Source organism: Zingiber officinale, chromosome 6A (assembly GCF_018446385.1).
Source record: "Zingiber officinale cultivar Zhangliang chromosome 6A, Zo_v1.1, whole genome shotgun sequence".
NCBI lineage: Eukaryota > Viridiplantae > Streptophyta > Magnoliopsida > Zingiberales > Zingiberaceae > Zingiber > Zingiber officinale.
Genome location: NC_055997.1, coordinates 117,596,653 through 117,616,106, shown reverse-complemented (window position 1 = coordinate 117,616,106; position 19,454 = coordinate 117,596,653). Strand labels below are relative to the sequence as shown.

Genomic DNA, 19,454 nt, shown 5'->3' with positions numbered 1-19,454 from the left:
CAAAAACAAATGCCTTTATTTATATACAAGAATATGATACAATGAGTCCATACAACAATCATCAAATGATTGCTCTAGGGCTCTAACTAACATGCTTAACAGTGATCCGGATACTAGATTCTTCCGAATCTCCGAAACATACAACACATTTTCCAGATTAAGGTCCTTGCCTGAGGTCATCTTCAGCACCACCTTTCCTTAGCCCATGATGTCCGAGGTTGTCGAGTTCCCCATGAACAGTTTGTCTTCAGTGACTTCTTCAAAGTTGTGGAGCAGCTCCTTATTGCAGCAGACACACCATTGCAGCGGGTTTGAACCGATCATGTTCAACTCAGAGACCACAACGCAGAGGTTGTCCATTTCTGGTCGCTCGTTCAGGTTGATCTCCTACTTTTTCTTTGGCTTCCTGCACTCCGAAGATTTATGACCCACTCGGTCACAGTTAAAGCACTTCCCAGAGAACTTCTTTTTGTCGACGCTTACTCTGGGTCTCATCTTGGAAGTCTTAGGGTTCTTCCGTTTCGAGCTTTGACCGTGCTCGACCACGTTGGCTTTCACAATAGCCTGAGAGAACAATTTTCTTTCTGAACTTTTATTGTCTTCTTCGATGCGAAGTTGAACAATGAGTTCCTCCATATTCATCTCTTTCCGCTTGTACTTCAGGTAGTTCTTGAAGTCCTTCCAGTCGGGAGGCAGCTTCTCAATGATAGCAGTCACCTGGAAGGTTTCACTCAAAACCATCCCTTCTGAGTGGTTCTCGTGCAATATCATCCGAAGCTCTTGGACTTGGCTGATCATCGTCTTGGAGTCAATTATCTTGTAGTCCAGGAATCAGCCCACGATGAACTTCTTGGTCCTTGCATCCTCCGTCTTGTACTTTTTGTCCAGGGACTCCCACAGCTCCTTAGTCGTTCTCTTCATGCTATACACAATGTATAACGAGTCGGTAAGACAGTTGAGGATGTTGTTTCGGCAAAGGAACTGAGAACGAGTCCATGCCTCTACTGCACTGATGGTCTGCGAATTAGCATCCTCAGCACGCTTGGGAGGGTCCTCGGTTAAGAACCGAGTTAGATTGAGCGTGGTCAGGTAGAAGAGCATATTCTGCTGTCACCTCTTGAAGTTCAGTCCACTGAACTTTTCTGGCTTTTCCTCGTGGCTGATTGACACAATTCTAATCGGGGTGGAGGGGGTCTGCACGTGTTAAATCTGTTGCACCTCAACATTTCGTTCTGTGGCTATCTCAACAGAATCAGGTATGTTTCAAGATTGTTGGAAAAACAATATGTTGTCGGAGATTTTTGAGGGTTTAGTTGAATTTAAATATACAAACTTAAATTCAACTTATATGTTGATATGACCTGAACTGATAATTTCAGGCTGTCAACAGGAGCTGATGTCTGCCAAGTGCTGACCGCCGAGTGCCGAGCGCCGAGTGCTGACCGTGAAGTGCCGACTATCGAGTGTCGACTGCCGAGTGCCGAGTGCCAACCGTCGAGTGCCGACTGTCGAGTGCTGACTGCCGAGTGTCGCCTGTCGAGTTCCGACCACTGAATGTCAACCATCGAAAGTCAACCACTGAGTGTAAACCGTTGAGGCTTAAGGCCGACCAAGTGAGGAGGTCGACCGACTGAAGAGACTCATCGAGTGAAGTTTAAGGTCCACTGAGTGAAGAGGCAGACCGAAGAGGCCAACCGAATTATTGGGCGAGCGAGTTCCTGCCAACTGGCTTTGAGACGGTGAGCGATTCAAATAAAGGGCCAAGCGAACCGACCCGGAAGGATCTTGACTCTTCTCCATCGCCCCCAACCCACCAGCCTCCGTCCCCGTCGATCCCTCGAGGGAGTTGATCGCCGACACCTCCGGACATGCCTGCGGTGTTGGTCGATGTCCGGTCTCCTGCCGCTTCTTCCTCCCCTTTTGATCGCGTGCGTCCCCTTTCGACAAACCCTACTCCAGGCGAGTTCCCTACTTCCTTCGCTAGCCGCATCACTCCCTATCCGGGCCCGTCTGGCGTCTCGGATCGGAGTGACATAGGGCAAAATTTTGATTTAGGCGGAAGGTTTACTTCCCCAACACCTCCTGTTTCTTCTATCCCATCCCAGCTGGCTTCGTCTTCCAGTGAGCCGTCGCAGGCTGCTGGGCTTTCCAAACCTAGGCTCGCGAAGTTGAAGAAGCATGCTGGTGCAAACAGGGCGAGGGCACGTTTGACAGTGAATCCTGATTGTCGTTCGGGGTGCAACTCATTCCACTCTCGGCCAGTGAGCGCGGAGTTGGATACATCGAAGGGGAATCAGGTCGGTGAAGCTCATGGGCTTCAAGAGAAGCTTGATGGATGGAATCCATTCAAGTCCGACACAGGGTTAACGACTTCGGAGGGTTCCGTTTCAGATGATCCTCAGTCGGCAAAGGTTGAGAGTGCTGGTTTTGTAATGAACGATGTGGGTGCTTTTGTATTTGGAGGCCTTGCAAAAAAAGACCCTAGTTTTGGACGGAGCACTGGGAAAAAATTCCCCAAGTCCGACAAAAAAAGATATCCCTCTCATAAGAGTGTGAAACATGTAAGGCCTGCCAATGCGTTGGTTGGAGGTCAAAATATTGTTTCAGAACTTACCTCTTCAAAGAATCTGAATGGACAGACTGAGGTGAATACAGAGCTAGACGATGAGAGAGCTAAGTTTAACGTGGAAAATACTTACGGCCATAATCATGATAGCGCTCAAAGTTACTTCACTTGTACTTCTGTGGATTCACTGCCGCAGGTGGCTAATTATTCAACTGTAAAAGGTGAGTTGGGAAGCAGAAATGAAGAGCCGGGCAATCCAGCAATTGCATTTGTGTTTGGTGACAGAAGTAAGAAAACTGCATCAGTTGAGATGTTAGCATCAGACGTTCACTCTCCAAATACTCATTCTAAGTTCACATTTCGAGCATGTAAGCAGGATAATAGTTTGCACAAGGATGATATTCATTCATCTGAAACAGATAACTGCTGTAGGCTCAAGGAAGCAGCTAAACCTTTTGATCTGTCATCATCATCCCAGATACATTCTCCTGCAACCGGATTTAGTTTTACTGGTGGATACGAAGAGCTAAAATCACCACAGACGAAATTTAAAGGTCCTGTACAAGTTAATGTTGGGTTGTCAAAGGAGAGTCTGTTTACTAGACCCTCAGAACATAGGGCATTCAATGTGAAGAAAGGAAGAGCTAAAACTGGAAGAAATACACGGAGAGACAAATTTAAACAATCCCTTCTACTTCACAAAAACTTTTCTCAGGCACCTGCTCCTGAAGAAAAACTTTCTGAAACTATCGAACAATTATCTCCTGCTGGTTGGTCACCAATGGACTATTCTCCTTACCATGAGGGTTTGGTGGTCGATCAAGATTTTAGGGAAATTTCTGTGACATCTAATGATGAGTCACATCATATTATTTCAAATTGTGAAACTATTTTTGAAGAAGAAGAATGCATACCTGTAGAGCCTGTTGAGCGAACAAGAGAAGAATCAATTCCTGCACCACTCCATTTGGATGCAATTGATGATAGTGTAACACTTGGGAAAGTAGAAAATAATGGCTCTAGGCATGATCCTCCGAGGAATCTTGTTGCTGGATCTTCTGTCACATGCAAGCAAAGCAAAGGACTTAATAGAGAAACTTATGTTTTTGCATCTAAAGATGCAAAAACAGAAGCAGAAACAAATCCATGTAGTCCAGACAGCGAGCCACAAGATACTGTGAGCGAAAAGTTATCTACACTTAGCTCCAGCTTAAAGGGTTCCACTTGCTCTGATTTTACTTTTGTCTCTTTACCTTTTGATCAAGGGTCATTACCAGTGTCAAAACATGTACATAGAATGAGAAGTAGGAAGAAAGGTTCAAAGACTCTAAACAATTCAACCAGAAATCACAATGTTTCCTCAGCTCCCTTTTTAGAGAATGCACTTCCTGTTCATGCTGCCAGTTCTGGTCAGCCGCTTGCTGGACAAGATCAAAGAGACATTCCCTCTGTAACCCTAGGCGGAGATGATGTCAGACAAGTGACACAGAGAAATTTGGAAGAGAGAAACAATCTGAAGCCCAAAGTTGCTGCTAGTGTTGAAGAGCAGGAAGCTTGTGACCTGTGGCGTCAGAGGTATTTCTCCTTTTCTTCTTATCTTTACAGTCACTAGTATCACTTGTATATTTTATTGTTGGAGGTAGATTCTAAAGATAATCTCATATACTTGTTGCAGTCATCAGTCTTATCTTTGGCACTTTGTAATATATTTACTTGATCTGCATTAGGGGCAATCGAGCCTATTCAAACGGGGATATGTCAAAAGCTGAGGAGTTTTATACTCGAGGGTTGAATTCCATCCATACCAACAAAGTTCACAGGAGTGGAAACAGGGCTTTGATGCTTTGCTACAGCAATCGTGCAGCTGCACGAATGTCTCTTGGAAGAATGAAAGCCGCACTTTCTGACTGCATGATGGCGGTTGCAATTGATTCTAGCTTTATCAAGGCCCAACTTAGGGCTGCAAAGTATGATCTCTGATTTCTTTTGGCACAAATCATTATGACATCTATGTTCTTAGGTTTAAATATGAACTTCTAAATGCGGACATCTTATTTCATTTTGTTGTTGTTTTTGGTCATGTTGGACAGCCAGTAGTCAAATGGCTAGATTATAAATATTGATGATACAGAAGACAGCTTATTGAGATATGAAGGATGAACCTACCCGCATGACAAACGTGTTTGGTTATCTATTGTTTACACATTCTAGAACTTTGAACCAGATTTACTATACTTTTCCATTATGTTATCAAATAATGGTAAAACTGATCCAACAGAAGCACAATATTCTTATTCCTTTTTTCAAAATTAGTTGCATTTTATCGTCTTGTGATATTTTATCAGTTTATAAATAGTGCATCTTTTGTCTTTCAATCATTATATTCAATCTTTTAGTCCTAACGTGCAAGTTGCAACCTTCATTTACCCCTAGAGATACTCTGTCTCCACACAATCCAGTGGAGCAAAATTGTTTTTCCACCAAGAAAAATTATATGAAGCTCTCTTCTAATTCTATCCACCCATGAATATGGTAATTAGCCAATTATAGTTCATGGATGAAGCATCCAGTGTATTAAGTCCTAAATCAAGATTTTTGTAGGCTAGTTCTTATGATGAGTGACATAAAAAGACTTGGGGGAGTATATGTAAGTTTGCTGTGGCAGTTTGACTTCTGAAAAAACTGATCTCCACTGCAGTTTATTTTTGTCTTTATTTTCCATTTTCCTGTTTATTGAAATCAAAAAGAGTAAACTCAATTTAAATTTGTTGTAGTTGTCTTCTTTCATTGGGAGAAGTTGAAGATGCTGCTAAATTATTCAAGAGGTGCTTGGAACAAAAAGATAATAATATATTAGATCAGAAAATCTTGAATGAAGCTTCTGATGGTTTACAGAAGACTCAGGTGGATATTATTTTGTTTCTGATACAACTTTTAACATTTCACTTCATTGATAGGTGTTGTCTTTGGACAGAAGTCGAAACAGTCTATCGGTGATAGATTTCTTCCTATCTAATAGTCTGTTTATTTGTAAACATTGAAAGTGCGCTATCACCTTGTGCCTGCAATTTTTTGTTGCTTGTAACATGATAAAATCTCCATAAACACCAATTGCTTAAATTATTCATTGGGACTTCTCTGGCATCTCTAGTTATCATCTAATTTAGCAGTGCGAATGATAAGTTCTATTTGCTAATTGGTTTTGTTAGAAAGTTGGAACTCTAGTTTGAAATTGAAAGGTGATGCCTCATCTCCTATTGTTTTGTCTCTGTATATGAATAGAAAAGTGGGAATCTTTCTTAGTTAAATACTGTTGACTGCTTAGTAGATGACATGGATCCGTTGTTCAATTCAATTCATATGGCATGGTGTTGAATATGATTTATTCTGCAACTAATATTTCTCCTGTTGGCAAAAATGGTTTGGATGTTTATAAAGATAACCTGAATCTTATTGCCTGATACAAAATGCTAGACTGGCAAACAATACATTTCATTGTCATTCAGTTTTATTTGGACCTGAATGATTTCTTTTATTCAGAGGAGTTTCTTTAGCAGACGGGAAGCAATCTTAACATTTCAGCAAATATATCAAGTCACTGTTTTTGACAAGTGACTAGATGGTTTACTCTTGCTATTTGTCAACATTGTCGTGATAGAATTTTTTTAGTGATTCACATCAATAATAAGTTTCAATCAATGACTACCAGACACACTATTGCCCCTCTTTCTTTGTATACCTAGAATAAAATAAGTTTTAGTCAAAGAAAATAGTGTTTTTGTTATTCATTCATAAGATTTCAGTTCATTTATATAAGATATTCAAAATCCTTTCTTATTATAACATTTATCATCTACAGGTTTTAATCTCTTAAATCTGTGAAATATTCTACGATCCCTGATATTTTGTTTATTGGAACAGAAGGTTGCTGGTTATATAATTCAATCAGATGGACATATATTGAAAAGATCATCTGTGGAAGCATCAAGGGCATTGCAATTGATATGCGAGGCCCTACTGATATGCCCGTATTGTGACAGACTGATGGCAAGAAAAGCAGAAGCTCTTCTAATGGTTTGTCTTACTGTCTTTCATTCTCTCTCTGTCTCTCTCTCTCTCTCTCTGAAAAAAGGTTCGGATATGTGTATCAGAAATGGAAGACTTCCTTACCATATCCTTTTTAAAGTCTATAGCATGACATTTTTCACCATTTTCTTGTGACTAAAATGTTGTTCTGGACATGGCAGCTGCGGAATTATGAAGAATTAATCCAATTCTGTGAACACACAATTGACATGGCTGAAAACATTCAAAATAATGCTGTGAAGCTCTGGCGCTGGCGTCTTATGTCCAAGTCTTATTTCTATTTAGGGAAGCTTGAAGAGGCATTTGTGTTTCTAAAGAAGCATGCAGATGCAATATCTATATTGGACAAGTATTACTAAAATCTCATCCTCTCATTAATCATCATAATAATACATTTTAAACCAGTCTGATATTTCTCTTGCTAATTTCCCAGGAATGATAATGACTCTACTGAGTCTTTGGCCTCATTATTTGATGCCATAAGTGAGCTCTTACGTCTTAAGGTAACTTTATGGCTACATTGTTTAGCAGTTAAACAATTGAACAATGTTTTAACTTCGGAATCATTTCAAGCCACTTGGGTAACTTTAAGGAGATGTAGTTTGATTGACAAAGAAAAAATAAGTTGTCTTAAACTTATGTATAACTTGTTAATATTTTATTAAACAAGCAATATATTTATATATTTATTTATTTTGGTCAGGTATCCTGCTATGTTGCATTAGTTGATAAAAATCATGTCCAAGAAAAAGAAATATATCTGTCCCAATCGGCAAATAATAATTCATTATGGAGTCTGTTTACCTTTTTAATTGTTCGCTTGTATATTTTTGTTAAGTTCTTTGTGGCATGGCTCAGAGAGTAAAGTCATTTCCTCACTGTAGTCCTGCATGGTTAGGCAAGACCCTCTCAGCTATGTTTAAGCATCAAGGGGTTCCCCACCTAAGCACCTTCATCTTTGGAGTTGGATTGGGCATCCTTGTGTGTTTTTATTTTACATGGTATTAAAACGAGTCCTTTACCTTTGATGTTGGGATTAGGGAGCATAAGAGAGTTAAGTATCACCTCCGCCCTTTAGTTCTGCAGTGTGGTCCTATCGGCGGTACTACTTTGATATCAATGGACTCCTCACTCCTCGTGAGTCATTTATTGGATTGTGCTTTCTTGGTTTTTTTTTCTCTACAATGGGACAAATTGTCTATGAACAATCAGCAAATTTGATATTTTCCCCCCTACCACTAAAAAATTGGGTTGTATTTGACATTTTATTTATTGTTCTGGAATTCACACATTTGGAGAACTTTTTCATTTCAGGCTGCTGGCAACGAAGCTTTTCAAGCAGGAAAACATCAGGAGGCAGTAGAACATTATTCTGCTGCTTTAGCATGCAATAGTGAATCACATCCTTTTACAGCAATTTGCTTCTCTAATCGTGCTGCAGCCTATCAAGCACTAGGCCAAATAACAGATGCCATTGCAGATTGTAGTATAGCAATAGCACTTGATCCTAGTTATCCAAAGGTTGGTTGTTTATTGATTTTAGAGACAATCTTAATAATCTTGAAATCTTTTAGTATTACTGTATTAATATTGAATTTGACTTAAATTTTGGATTGACTAGCTCTTGTATCTTATCTGTTGCTTATGTGGGACTGTATCTGTGTTGTCTGGATACTACAGGCTTTTTGCTTTGGCCTTGTATGAACTGTGAACTCTAAATATATCTTTGCAACTTTTTGGTTATGGTGAAATTGTCTCTGCTATTATTTTCTCTAGGAATCAAGATAAACGACTCCTCATTGATGCCAATAATTTTACTAATATAACTTCTCTCTTCCAATTAGATTTTAACTGAATTTGAGTGGGACTTAATTGAAGCTCTTACCTTGCAAGGACTTTCTTTTCTATTTGACTGCCCCTTTAATACTCACCTTAACTGAGTGTCTCTTCCTGTTATTGCCATTGGTTGGTAATTGTTGATCATAATATTTATGTTCATTTTTTACTGATATATGAACTCCATTTGACTGGAACCTAATTGATTATGTTTAACAAAACAATTATTTAAGGAAATGATTAATTTTACGAACTGAAAATCAGGTATAGACTATACTTATTAAATTAATAATGAATGCAAATGAATGAGTTTCAGATTTTTAACACTGTTGATTCAGCTTTATGTAATATGCAGTATGTTCTGTAGCAGTTGCAGTTTCTTTCTCCAGGAATTATTGTTTCTTTGTTTTAGTTACTGTTCCCTAACATTGTAGGCAATATCTCGGAGAGCTACCTTGCACGAGATGATTAGAGATTATGCTCAAGCAGCTAATGATCTCAGAAGGCTTGTCTCTCTTTTGGAAAAGCAAGTTAAGGATAACAATAATCGAGATGAAGTCTCAAGAAGAATTAGTTGCAATGCTGATGTAAATGGTGCCCGTTTGCGTCTTCGCAGTGTGGAAGAGGAGGCCAAAAAGGAGACAACTCTCAATTTGTATATGATATTGTAAGTGCTTGATTTAACCAGCTTATAGCTGGTTAATGTTTTGTGTATTACCGGTCTGAATTTGATATCCACTTTTTAGGTTGATTTTAATAGCAAATACAAATCGTTAACTTGATTTCCTGCCATTTTTAAATGATACATCCGTGTCTCAAAAGTGCACAACATGAATTTAAATATGTAATATCAAGGATGTGCAACACTTACTTAGAACCAATATACAAGTACTTAGTTGCCTAAACATGAGAATTGAGTCATTAACTTGCTGGGTTTGTCCACTTGCTGGAAATGTGTAAGATTAGAGTTGTTTACTCATATAAAGTGTATGAAGTATGAACCCCTTGATTAGCCCACAACTCAATGTTGGACTAGAGTGTTACAATCTCTCTTATAAGGGTCAAAGTCTTCATTCTGGAGTAAATGTTGGAATTCTAATCTTCTAGATACTCAAATCATAATCTCTTTCACTTGATAAGCTTTACAAGTTATCATTTTATATCTGCAAACTTCAAAACTGTGCGGTATATTGTATGAGGAGTTAAGACAGAAGATTATGTTAAGTCCTTTGAATATTATCGCCAACTGCACATTTTGAAGATATCTGTTGAAGATTGTCATCAACTATAGTCCAATTTTCAGTTCATTTGTGAATGAATCCAAAGCATATCATTTAACTTCTCAATTGTTGCGGTGGTATTGTGTCTCCATCAGACTCCTCCAGTGTGTTTACTTTTTTTTTCTCCGATTATAAAACTTCTTATATTTTAAGCATATAGTCCCGATGGCTATTAGTAATAGGTTATTCCTCTCTCTCTCTCTCTCTCTACATTTGCCCTCTCAATTTTCAGATTAAACCAAAATTTGTTTAATCTCCATCATGTCTCCGGTTGTAGTGCCTGCAGACAAGGTGAATGATTCAAAAACTGGGCGTCCAAAGTAAATTATGTAAAAGTGATTTATAGTTCCAACTTGGGACAGTTTGTTCATTGCACAACAAGAATAATATATGTGCCCCTCATATCTCTTTGGAAATTGACTTCTAAGCATCATTTTTTAAAAATTCTCTTTTTTACATCCATTTTGAGATATTAATTTTTTTAAGTTGCTTATTAGTTCTGATGCTTTTAAAATTCCCTTTCTTACAATTTCATTTCTATGTCTATGATTTAGGGGGCTCGAACTATCTAGCTCTTCGGCTGACATAAAGAAATCTTATCGAAAAGCTGCTCTGAGGCACCACCCAGACAAGGCCGGGCAGTTTATAACAAGGACTGAGAATTTTGATGATGATTCATGGAAACAGATGGCTATTGAAGTACAAAAGGATGCTGACAGGTTGTTCAAGATGATAGGAGAGGCATACTCTGTTCTTTCAGACCCCACCAAGGTATGCAATTACTCTTACTTAGCTACTGCAATTCATATAGTCATCTAACAATTCCTTTTTCATAAAGAAAGTTTGGGCAAAAAAAATCCTTATTAAATTTCCTTGGATGTTAAATTGGAGTTGATGACAATTGTACAACCTGCCATGTGGCACTAAATTAGGCGTGTTACAATAGTGGTTAAAAGAAGAATTAAGAATGTATCGAAAATTTGAGCATTTGAGAATACATTCATATTTTTTCCTTTATTGTTATGCCTCTTTTGGTAAATTAGTAATTGAGTCAATAGCTGCTAGTCATTGGAGTTAACTGCAAGATGAGGAACATGTACTATATGGTCTTGATGATACTAGGCTAGTTTCGATTGCCAAGTCTAAGACAATTATATTTTGCCCTAGTTTCATTCTCAATCACCTATTAATTGATGATACCTACTAAAAACTCATTCTTATTTAGTAATACCAAATAAAACTCATCCTTAAATTAAGTGAAGTTTTTGAACGTGGTTTGGTCATGTTAGTATCAAGTTAGTCTAGCATCTGCAATATTTTCATGTATCTTCTATTGGATTGTTGATTGTCTCTCATTCTTTTATTGAGATATTGTCATTTTGCCTTTTGAGGTGCACCTACTTTTTCAAAATATCTTTTGGAATTATAAAATCGTCAAAGTACTCAAACTCGTCGTTTCACCTCCTAATCATTAACAAAATTAATTCAGCTAACAGAATATTGACAGTGGCAGGTATGCCATGTCCGCGCCACTTTACTTTTACAAGTAATATTGTTAATGGTTAGGAGGTGAAATGGCAAGAGTTGAGCACTTAAGTATTTTGACAATTATGAAACTCTAAGGCTAGAAGATGGTAACTGGGTGAATGAAATTTTCCATTTTGTACTTTATTCAATCAAGCAGATCTCATCAAAGCCTTACTTTCGATTGGACAATAATGTGGTGGGTTGGTTCAGTAGGAAAAGATGACATATATTCTTATTGATTCTTGTATTCTCAGATCCTTGTCCAATTTTAGTAATTCTGATAATTTTATATTCAAGATGGATTTGTCCTCAAAGCATGTTTTGCCTCTTGTGACAGCGTTTAATTTATGATGATGAAGAGGCAACAAGGAGCATGGTGAGAAAAGGCTGCAGTGCGAGACAAACAAGTAAACCTCACGAGAGTTACAACAATCCTTATGATACGAAAAGCAGTCCGTATGAACGGAGAGAATATGGCCGTACACGTCACAGGTGGACAGACTCACCTCACTACTACAAGTAAATTCATTCATCGAATGTTTCCTACACCCAAATACATGGAATCCAGTCAAGAATCCATCAAGCAGTGAAGCAGATATGCCCTTGGCTGGGCCTCCGAAGCTGTATCCAACGGACATTCATCCATTGACATGGAAAAGAATTTCCACCTTGTGCTGCCATAGTCAGCACTTTTCATTCCTAGCTTCAGCCTATTTTTGCCAATTTCATTTGGTGGCTCTGTGATAGTTAAGAGTGCTACAAGAAGATGACTAGACAGTATTTTTATCAATCATAACATTGTATTTTTTTTTTTTAAAGTACATTCCCAAAATGTGGGAAACTTTTTTAAGAGATTTATTTATTCTCTAGATCTCATGAATCTTCATTAAATGTTTTCCAAGTCCATCTTCAAAGAATAAAATGGCAGTCGTTGGTGGATTATGTATGTTAAGCTCCCGTAGCACACTTGATTGTAAGATTGAATTGGTTAGAGACGTTGATTTAGTGATTTTGGGAATTGGTTAAAAGCTATTAAAGTTTTATGGTGGAAATTATTTTGGACCATTTGACTGGTTAAAATTAAGGAATAATTTGTAAAATGCCTTTGAGATTTAATGTGTTTTTTAAAATGATTTTATAGTTTCATTAATGATAAAATGTTTTTTTAGTTTTTTATTCGATTATTAAAATTATATATTTTTTCTATTAATGTGTGAGTAATGTAGTTGGTTCATTCATTGATATATTTTGGTTTCATTGATATCATTTTTTTTTTCTTTGAATCTTCTATTGGTTCATTCATCGATACGCTCTTTTGTGTACATTTATGATTTTGACGCCACTAATTATTTTTTCGCACTTTTTCATTGACTTTCTCTTCTTGCAACCATGCAATTTTTACGGTGTGAGGATAATACATCTTTCACTTTTTTGTGGAGGCTAAGATGAAGTCCTTCAATAATTTAATAGTTTTTGTTCTAACCAATCACGAGTTTAGTTAAAGAGTCGAAGAAAGCGTCTATCATATTCTGCTACCGTTGTGATTGGTTAACTATTAGATAATTCCTTATTGCATTACCATACTTTTGAGGTGTGAAACGAGTAAGAAGGCTATCGACAAATTCTTTCCATATTGATGATCCATGATGACACAAATAATTGATACCAATGGGGAGTCTCTTCATCTAAATACAAAGAAACTATTTCCACCTTAGAATCATTTGATGTGTTGTGTAGGAGAAAATACCTTTCTACTTTAGAAATAAAATTGATAGGATCTCTACTTCGCTAACAAGGGAGGAATTCATCCTCATAGAATCTCCAATTTGTGATAATATGAAAAACATTACTGAAACCTCAAGAGCATGGTTAGGGGCGCAACCATGATCTAAATTTACCTAGAATTGACTCTCGAAGTTTTACTCTTTGATTCTTCTTAGAAGCAAACTTATTAATTATTATATCATTATTAATTTTTTCAACGAACTTCTGTTCAATTAGATGACCATAGAATTTACTAAAAACTCTTCTTCCATCTTATTATGAATAACTATTTCAACAAGTTTCATAACTAAAAATACTCATGTCATTGTTGCTGTAGAAACTGGAAGAGTTAAAATAAGGCGAATTAACTTGTCAATTAAATAAATATATTAGATTTAATATGTAAGTAAATGATATAATTATAATATATGAACTATAACAAATAAGAAAAATAGTAGTTGACTCCTAGAAATAATATAAGCAGGGATATTGATAGTAGTTGACTCGTAGAGATAATATCAAAAGAAAATAAACTTGTGGTGATAATCGCCAGATATCGCATGCTATTGAGAGAAGGGATGTGGTGATTGTACTCATCGAGTCACTGTCGGACGCCTATACCGGACATAAATATGAAATATCAAGTGAAGAATAACGTAAAGATCTTCAAGAAATATAGAGATTACACCGTTGAGAAAGGAGGTCGAAGGAAATCCATTTCAAAGATGAACGGATATACTCAAACCTAGTGAAGGAAAAGGACAAAGAGGATCGAAACCATAATCTTTCGTACCTGTGGCTCTGCGGCTGCGAGGAGGAACAAGCAAGGTGGTAGCACCAGTTGCTCTTGCGGCATGAGGCAAAAACATCGTGTGGGTGGTACTGATAAAGTGCTGAAATTTTTTTGGTTTAATTAAAGTTCAAGTGTGACATGTGACAAAAAGGTGATTCACTCGCCCTCAACGCCCTCTCCAACCCGTCCCTAGGTCAACATGGAGAAGGTAAATCATGGGTGATTATTAGCCATTAGTGCAAGTGGCCAAGGCATGAGGGAGGGCATGCTCAAACGCATCGAGTTTCGATCCTAAGACTTCATGTGACAATATCTCATATCTCAATTACCGCATCGCTCCGAGGGGGCTGTTTAAAGTTCAAGCAAAATGCCTGCTCTGCGTTGGAACTTTAATTAAACCAATTCAAATAAAAGAAAATTAATATGATGGCGGGGCTATAATTTTTTTTTTTAGTTGTATTCCTTTTTAAATGGGTGAGGCTAGAGCCCACCCTAGCCCAAGGGTGGCTCTGCCCATGAGCATGGTAATGAGAATGGGGGATAGGATGATCACTTTGAGGGATCAACCTCCAATAATAATAAAATGAAATTGATTAATCAAAGAAATTATTTATCTTCTCAAAGGTTATATAGCGCCTCTTTAAATAAGCATGTCAAAGTACCTGATATGATGATAAAGGTGGACCCCCCTAGAACAGGTCAAATTAGGAAAAAACGATTGAGGTGGTGGTCAAAGTCAAGAAGAAGTCAAAGATATTAACAATATTAGTGATTTATTCAAGCTGGTCATAGGGTTGGTTCGACGTGAGTGTTTGCCCAGGCCTCTCGCTTGGATAGACCTCCTATCTTGACTCAGGTATCGAGTAGCATGACTAATTGCCTCAGTCGAGCAGGGAGGATGGTCGATCAACCATTCTTCCCAACGAGTAGACAAGTTTCGCCTGGCTTACCGCCTATCCGATCTGATCTAATGGCCGATCGAACACATGATTTCGCAATAAAATGAAGGGTCGAGTGAAGAACGAACAGCTGACCACATTCCGTAAGGCCGAGCTGGCGATCCACCGACTGAGTGGCAGCCGGTCAGCTCTATGTGGGCCCTATGGGCCCACAGTACCCTACTCTTTTAGAAGTTTGTGCTGTCGATAATAGAGAATGTCCTGTGAGCAAATCATACTTTAGAAGCTTCTAGTCTGTCACATCATAGAAATTTGTGTGCTCGTTTAAGGAAGGTGTCAGAGCCACTTTTAGACTTACTTGTCTTTTCTTAGGAATAGGGATGTAAATGAACCAAATGGTTCGCGAGCTATTCGGAGCTCGATTCGGTAAAAAGCTCGTTCGATTTCGTTCGTTTAGCTTATTGAGCCAAGCTTGAGCTCAATTTCGAGCTCGACAGTTTTATTGAGCCGAGCTCAAGCTTAAGGATATTTGACTTGTGAGCTCACAAATATGTTTATTTATAGGCTCATGAGCTTGGACTCGAGCTCGGCTCGTTTAAAGAGTCGAGCTCAGCTCGTTTAAAGGACTCGAGAACATGTTCATTTATAGGCTCATGAATTCAGGTTCAAACTTGAGCTCGGCTTGTTTAAAGAGCTCGAGAACATGTTCGTTTATAAGCTCATGAACTCAGACTCAAGCTCGGCTCGATTAAAGGGCTGGCGAATATGTTCAATTGTGTGTTGAGTTTGGAAGTTTAATGTAGTAGCTTGGGATGCTCAATGATGTGTTGAGTTTATATTATTTTAGTCATTAGGTTTGTTGAATATTTATTCAAATGAGTTTTCAAGCTTGCTTAACAAGCCTGCAAAATAAGTCTTAAAACGAGCCCAAAAATGAGCTATATTACAAGCCCGAAAACGAGCTTGAGCTCGCTTAACTAGTTAGACTTGTTAACTATGATAATTGAGCTAATAACGAGTTAAACTCGAATTGTTCATGAGCTTAATAATTCCAAAACAATCCAAGCTCGAGCCTTGTGATTTTAAATTCGAGCTCGAGCCGAGCTCGAGCCCGAATATAATTTAAACGAGTCGAGCTCAAACTTAATGTTGTTCGGCTCAGTTCAGCTCGTTTACATCCCTACTTAGGAAGGCTTTGGAAAACATGCACATATTTTGGGATGCACGCACAAACACTACAATAACACTATAAAAGGGGGTCTTCACCTGTAGTTAGAGGTATGTGATGCTTCATTATTCTACACGCTTTCTGCTACTGCTTGCTTCTATTATTTTCTTCTCCTGAACTGAGTACTGATTGGAGTGTCGAAAGGCCAACGCTGAAGACCCCTTTCCTGCTCTAGTACTAATGCTCCTTGTGTTATAGGACATCATGACGTCTTCATCTAATTAATAGTAGAGCCATATTCATGGTTAATCATCTTCTCAACTTTCGAATAGAATCAATATCATTTTAAGAGAAAAAATCTAATAACTTATGTAAGGGAAAATTAAATATAAACTTATCATAAGTCTATTAAATATCAATTCTGATTTGATAGGGTGATAATTTGAAAGGAATCGACAATCAAGTGAAATTAATTAATCAAAGAAATTACTGTCTTCTCAAAGGTTACATATTGTCAAAATCTAAGTCAAAAAGAGAAAAATCTAATAACTTATCTAAAGAAAAATTAAAAATCAACTTATCCCAAACACAGAATAAATAAGCGGATAATGTTTTGAACGGTTTATTTGAATAAGGTATCAATTCCGATTTTTTTTTCTTTATCATATACAACATGTTAGGTAGTATTTTGAGGAGCTATTCATGAATCATGATAGTTTTCTATGGTGTATTGCATGTTGACTATAGTCTATAGGTTGTCATTGTCTGGTGTTAGGTGCTGGTTTTTATGTGGTTGTCTTACATTAATCATATGGTTTTATTCCTGCTTTGTTAATGTGGAATAAACTTTTACGAGGTTAGGGTGTGGATCTTGGGCATGCATGTCATTCGGAGATAGAACATTTAGATAGATGGATAGATAAATAAAGTGTGAGTATGAGTGAGTGAGTGTGTGTGTTATTATTTGTGTCCTCTTTCTGTTTTGTAATTAATAACTTGGCACATATAATATAATTATTGCAGTTAGAAGCATCTAGCACCTTCAATAAGGGAGCTGACTCTCAGAAAACTTTCTGTTTCATCCATTGGATTTGAAGAAAATGATAAAATTGATTGTTTAAGTCTGAAATTTTCTAATTTAAACTGCTAGTTCCTTCCACCAGCTCTTCAATCAGGAGAATGGTTTCACACAATCAATAACTCCATATGAATAAGCCTATATCCTTTCTTGCTTTTCTATCTTGTGAATTTTTTCTTTATTAACTGTTTCTAGTATTCCGGTAAACTACTTTTTCTAGTATAAAATGTAAGTGTCCATTGTAGTTTTAATGTGATCAACTAAGTCAAATTAAGTTTTGTTATATTTTGATACACTTTGTCTAAGTGTGCAGGAACTTAGGAGCACAGGAAATTGAGCAAAAGATGTAGCTAGTGAGAAGGAATAAATGGGAGAGAGTCGACGGGCTCGGTGTGTCCGAGGGACGAGACGTTGCGGAAGAGTACGTTGGCGGACGAGAAGGAAGTGTGTGGCGGTTCTGAGGGACTAAAAGTTGGAGCGGAAGGTTGCTCGAGAAGGTCAAAAAATGAGTTAGGGTGAGCCCTATTCCGGATGACCGAAATCACCCATGCGAGCCGAGCCAGAGCAAGAGCCCGGACTGAAAAGTCAACAAGGAAGTTGACTTTGGTCCGGGTGTTCGGATCACCTTGGCACCTCGCCCAGTGGGGTCGTATCGCCACCTTCCGAGCGCCCGGAACCCTTCTAGGCGCCCAGACTAGAAAGTTTATTGAAACACACTTTGTCGCGATCCGATGCGACGCAGATAAAATTTATCCACGTCCAAGCGCTTGGAACCCTTCCAAACACCTCGATCAGGGCTATAAATATAACCCTGATCCCAAAAGCTAAACACAACACTTGTAATCAATCCCTTTCATGTTTAGCTTTGTAATTCAATGGTTTAACTGTTGTAAGAGGATTCTCGGCTCGAAGGAGACTTTAGTGAACTTTCAACATCTTGGATTAGCAATCTCCTGATTGTAAACCAAGTAAACCTTGGTGCCTCTTTCTCTCTTTAATTAGTTGTTTAAATTCTATTTATGTAAGTGTTAGTTTTAATCAAGCTATAAAGAGCAAGAAGGGTGTTCATTATTTGTGCAGGCAATTCACCCATTCTTGTCGGCTTCCAAGGGACCAACAAGTGGTATTAGAGCAAAGATGCTTCAGAAGGACTAACCGCCGATCGAAGCACAAGAGATGGTTGAACCAAGCATCTACTTGCCTAAGTTCGAGGGGGAATTCGAGTTTTGGAAAAGAAAAATTGAGGTATTCTTCAAAACAGACTTTGAGTTATTACTAATATTGAAATATGATTTTGTAGCATCAAAGGACAAAGAAGAATTTCAATGGACCAAGAAGGAGCAAGCAGACTTCGTATCATATGGATGAACCAAATTTCATCTACTGAGCGTGCTGCCTCTGCAAGAAGTCAATAGAATCGGCGCATATGAATTAGTAAACGAACTTTGGGAGAAGTTCTTGGAGCTACACGAAAATACATCCGAAGCCAAACTCACGAGATGAGATCTGCTCCGGAACCAGATATGCAACCTCCGATTGGAAGAAGGAGAAATCGTAGCACACCTCCACTCAAGAATCAAAGAGCTCATCGCCGGATTCATGAATCTCAGAGAAAAGGTAACCAACTGAGATTCACTAAGGTACGCGCTTAACGCATTTCCTAGGACTCAGGAATGGTCAACCCTAGTAGATGCATATTTTATTACTAGGGACTTAGAGGTAAGTGATTTGGAGGAATTATTTTCAACATTTGAGATTCATGAATCTAGAAATGTAGGTCTAAGAATGAAGACAAGACAGAACATTGCCCTTAAGGCAAAAATTGATGAATAAGAGTTTAAAACATCCCTTGACGATGACGAAACGACATTCATGGTAAGAAATTTAAAAAGTTATTTAAAACTAATAAGTTTAATCAAGTGCAAGGTAAAAGAAGAAAGAGAAGAGTAAGATGCTACCACTGCAATGAAGAATGACACATGAAAGATAACTGCCCAAAACTAAAGAACAAGGATAAGGACAAGAACACAAGCAAAGACAAGAGACTAACCCAGAAAAGGCACAAGAACCTAATGACGACGTGGGACGAAACTTTATCGAAATCAGAAATTGAAGCCTACGCCGGACTTGCACTGATGGCAAGTCACGAAGAAGGTGATGAAGCAAGCTCATTAGGAATGAGCATTGGGAATATCGATGAAGGGGGAACACCGTTAGAGGAAAGTAGTTTTTCAGGGGGAGCGTCTGAGATTGACAAGGTAAGTTAAGTACGATCTCTACATCCAGATAAATTATTTAAATTTATAAAAATATTGTCCAAAAGTTATTACAAATTAGAAATAGAAAATAAAAAAATATTAAAAGAAAATAATGACTTAAAAGGAACTTTAGCAATGTCTTGTCGATTAGAAGATTTCGACAAGATAAAAATAGAAAATAAAAAATAAAAAATAAAAA

At 37.9% G+C, this 19,454-nt stretch overlaps 1 protein-coding gene across 2 annotated transcripts; it reads left to right on the top strand.

The window, feature by feature from the left end:
- Nucleotides 1-1,734: 1,734 nt before the first annotated feature.
- LOC121997676 lies at nucleotides 1,735-12,241 on the top strand. 2 transcript variants are annotated; one of them, XM_042552227.1, is made up of 10 exons: nucleotides 1,735-4,141; nucleotides 4,294-4,533; nucleotides 5,341-5,470; nucleotides 6,491-6,640; nucleotides 6,814-7,001; nucleotides 7,086-7,155; nucleotides 7,967-8,173; nucleotides 8,923-9,155; nucleotides 10,323-10,539; nucleotides 11,633-12,241. In XM_042552227.1, the coding sequence occupies exons 1-10, from the start codon at nucleotides 1,869-1,871 to the stop codon at nucleotides 11,816-11,818; spliced, it is 3,894 nt and encodes a 1,297-aa protein (XP_042408161.1). In that variant the 5' UTR covers nucleotides 1,735-1,868; the 3' UTR covers nucleotides 11,819-12,241. The 2 variants fall into 2 exon arrangements, with proteins under 2 accessions (XP_042408161.1, XP_042408160.1); XM_042552226.1 differs by having other exon boundaries at nucleotides 1,736-4,141; nucleotides 6,488-6,640.
- Nucleotides 12,242-19,454: the final 7,213 nt, after the last annotated feature.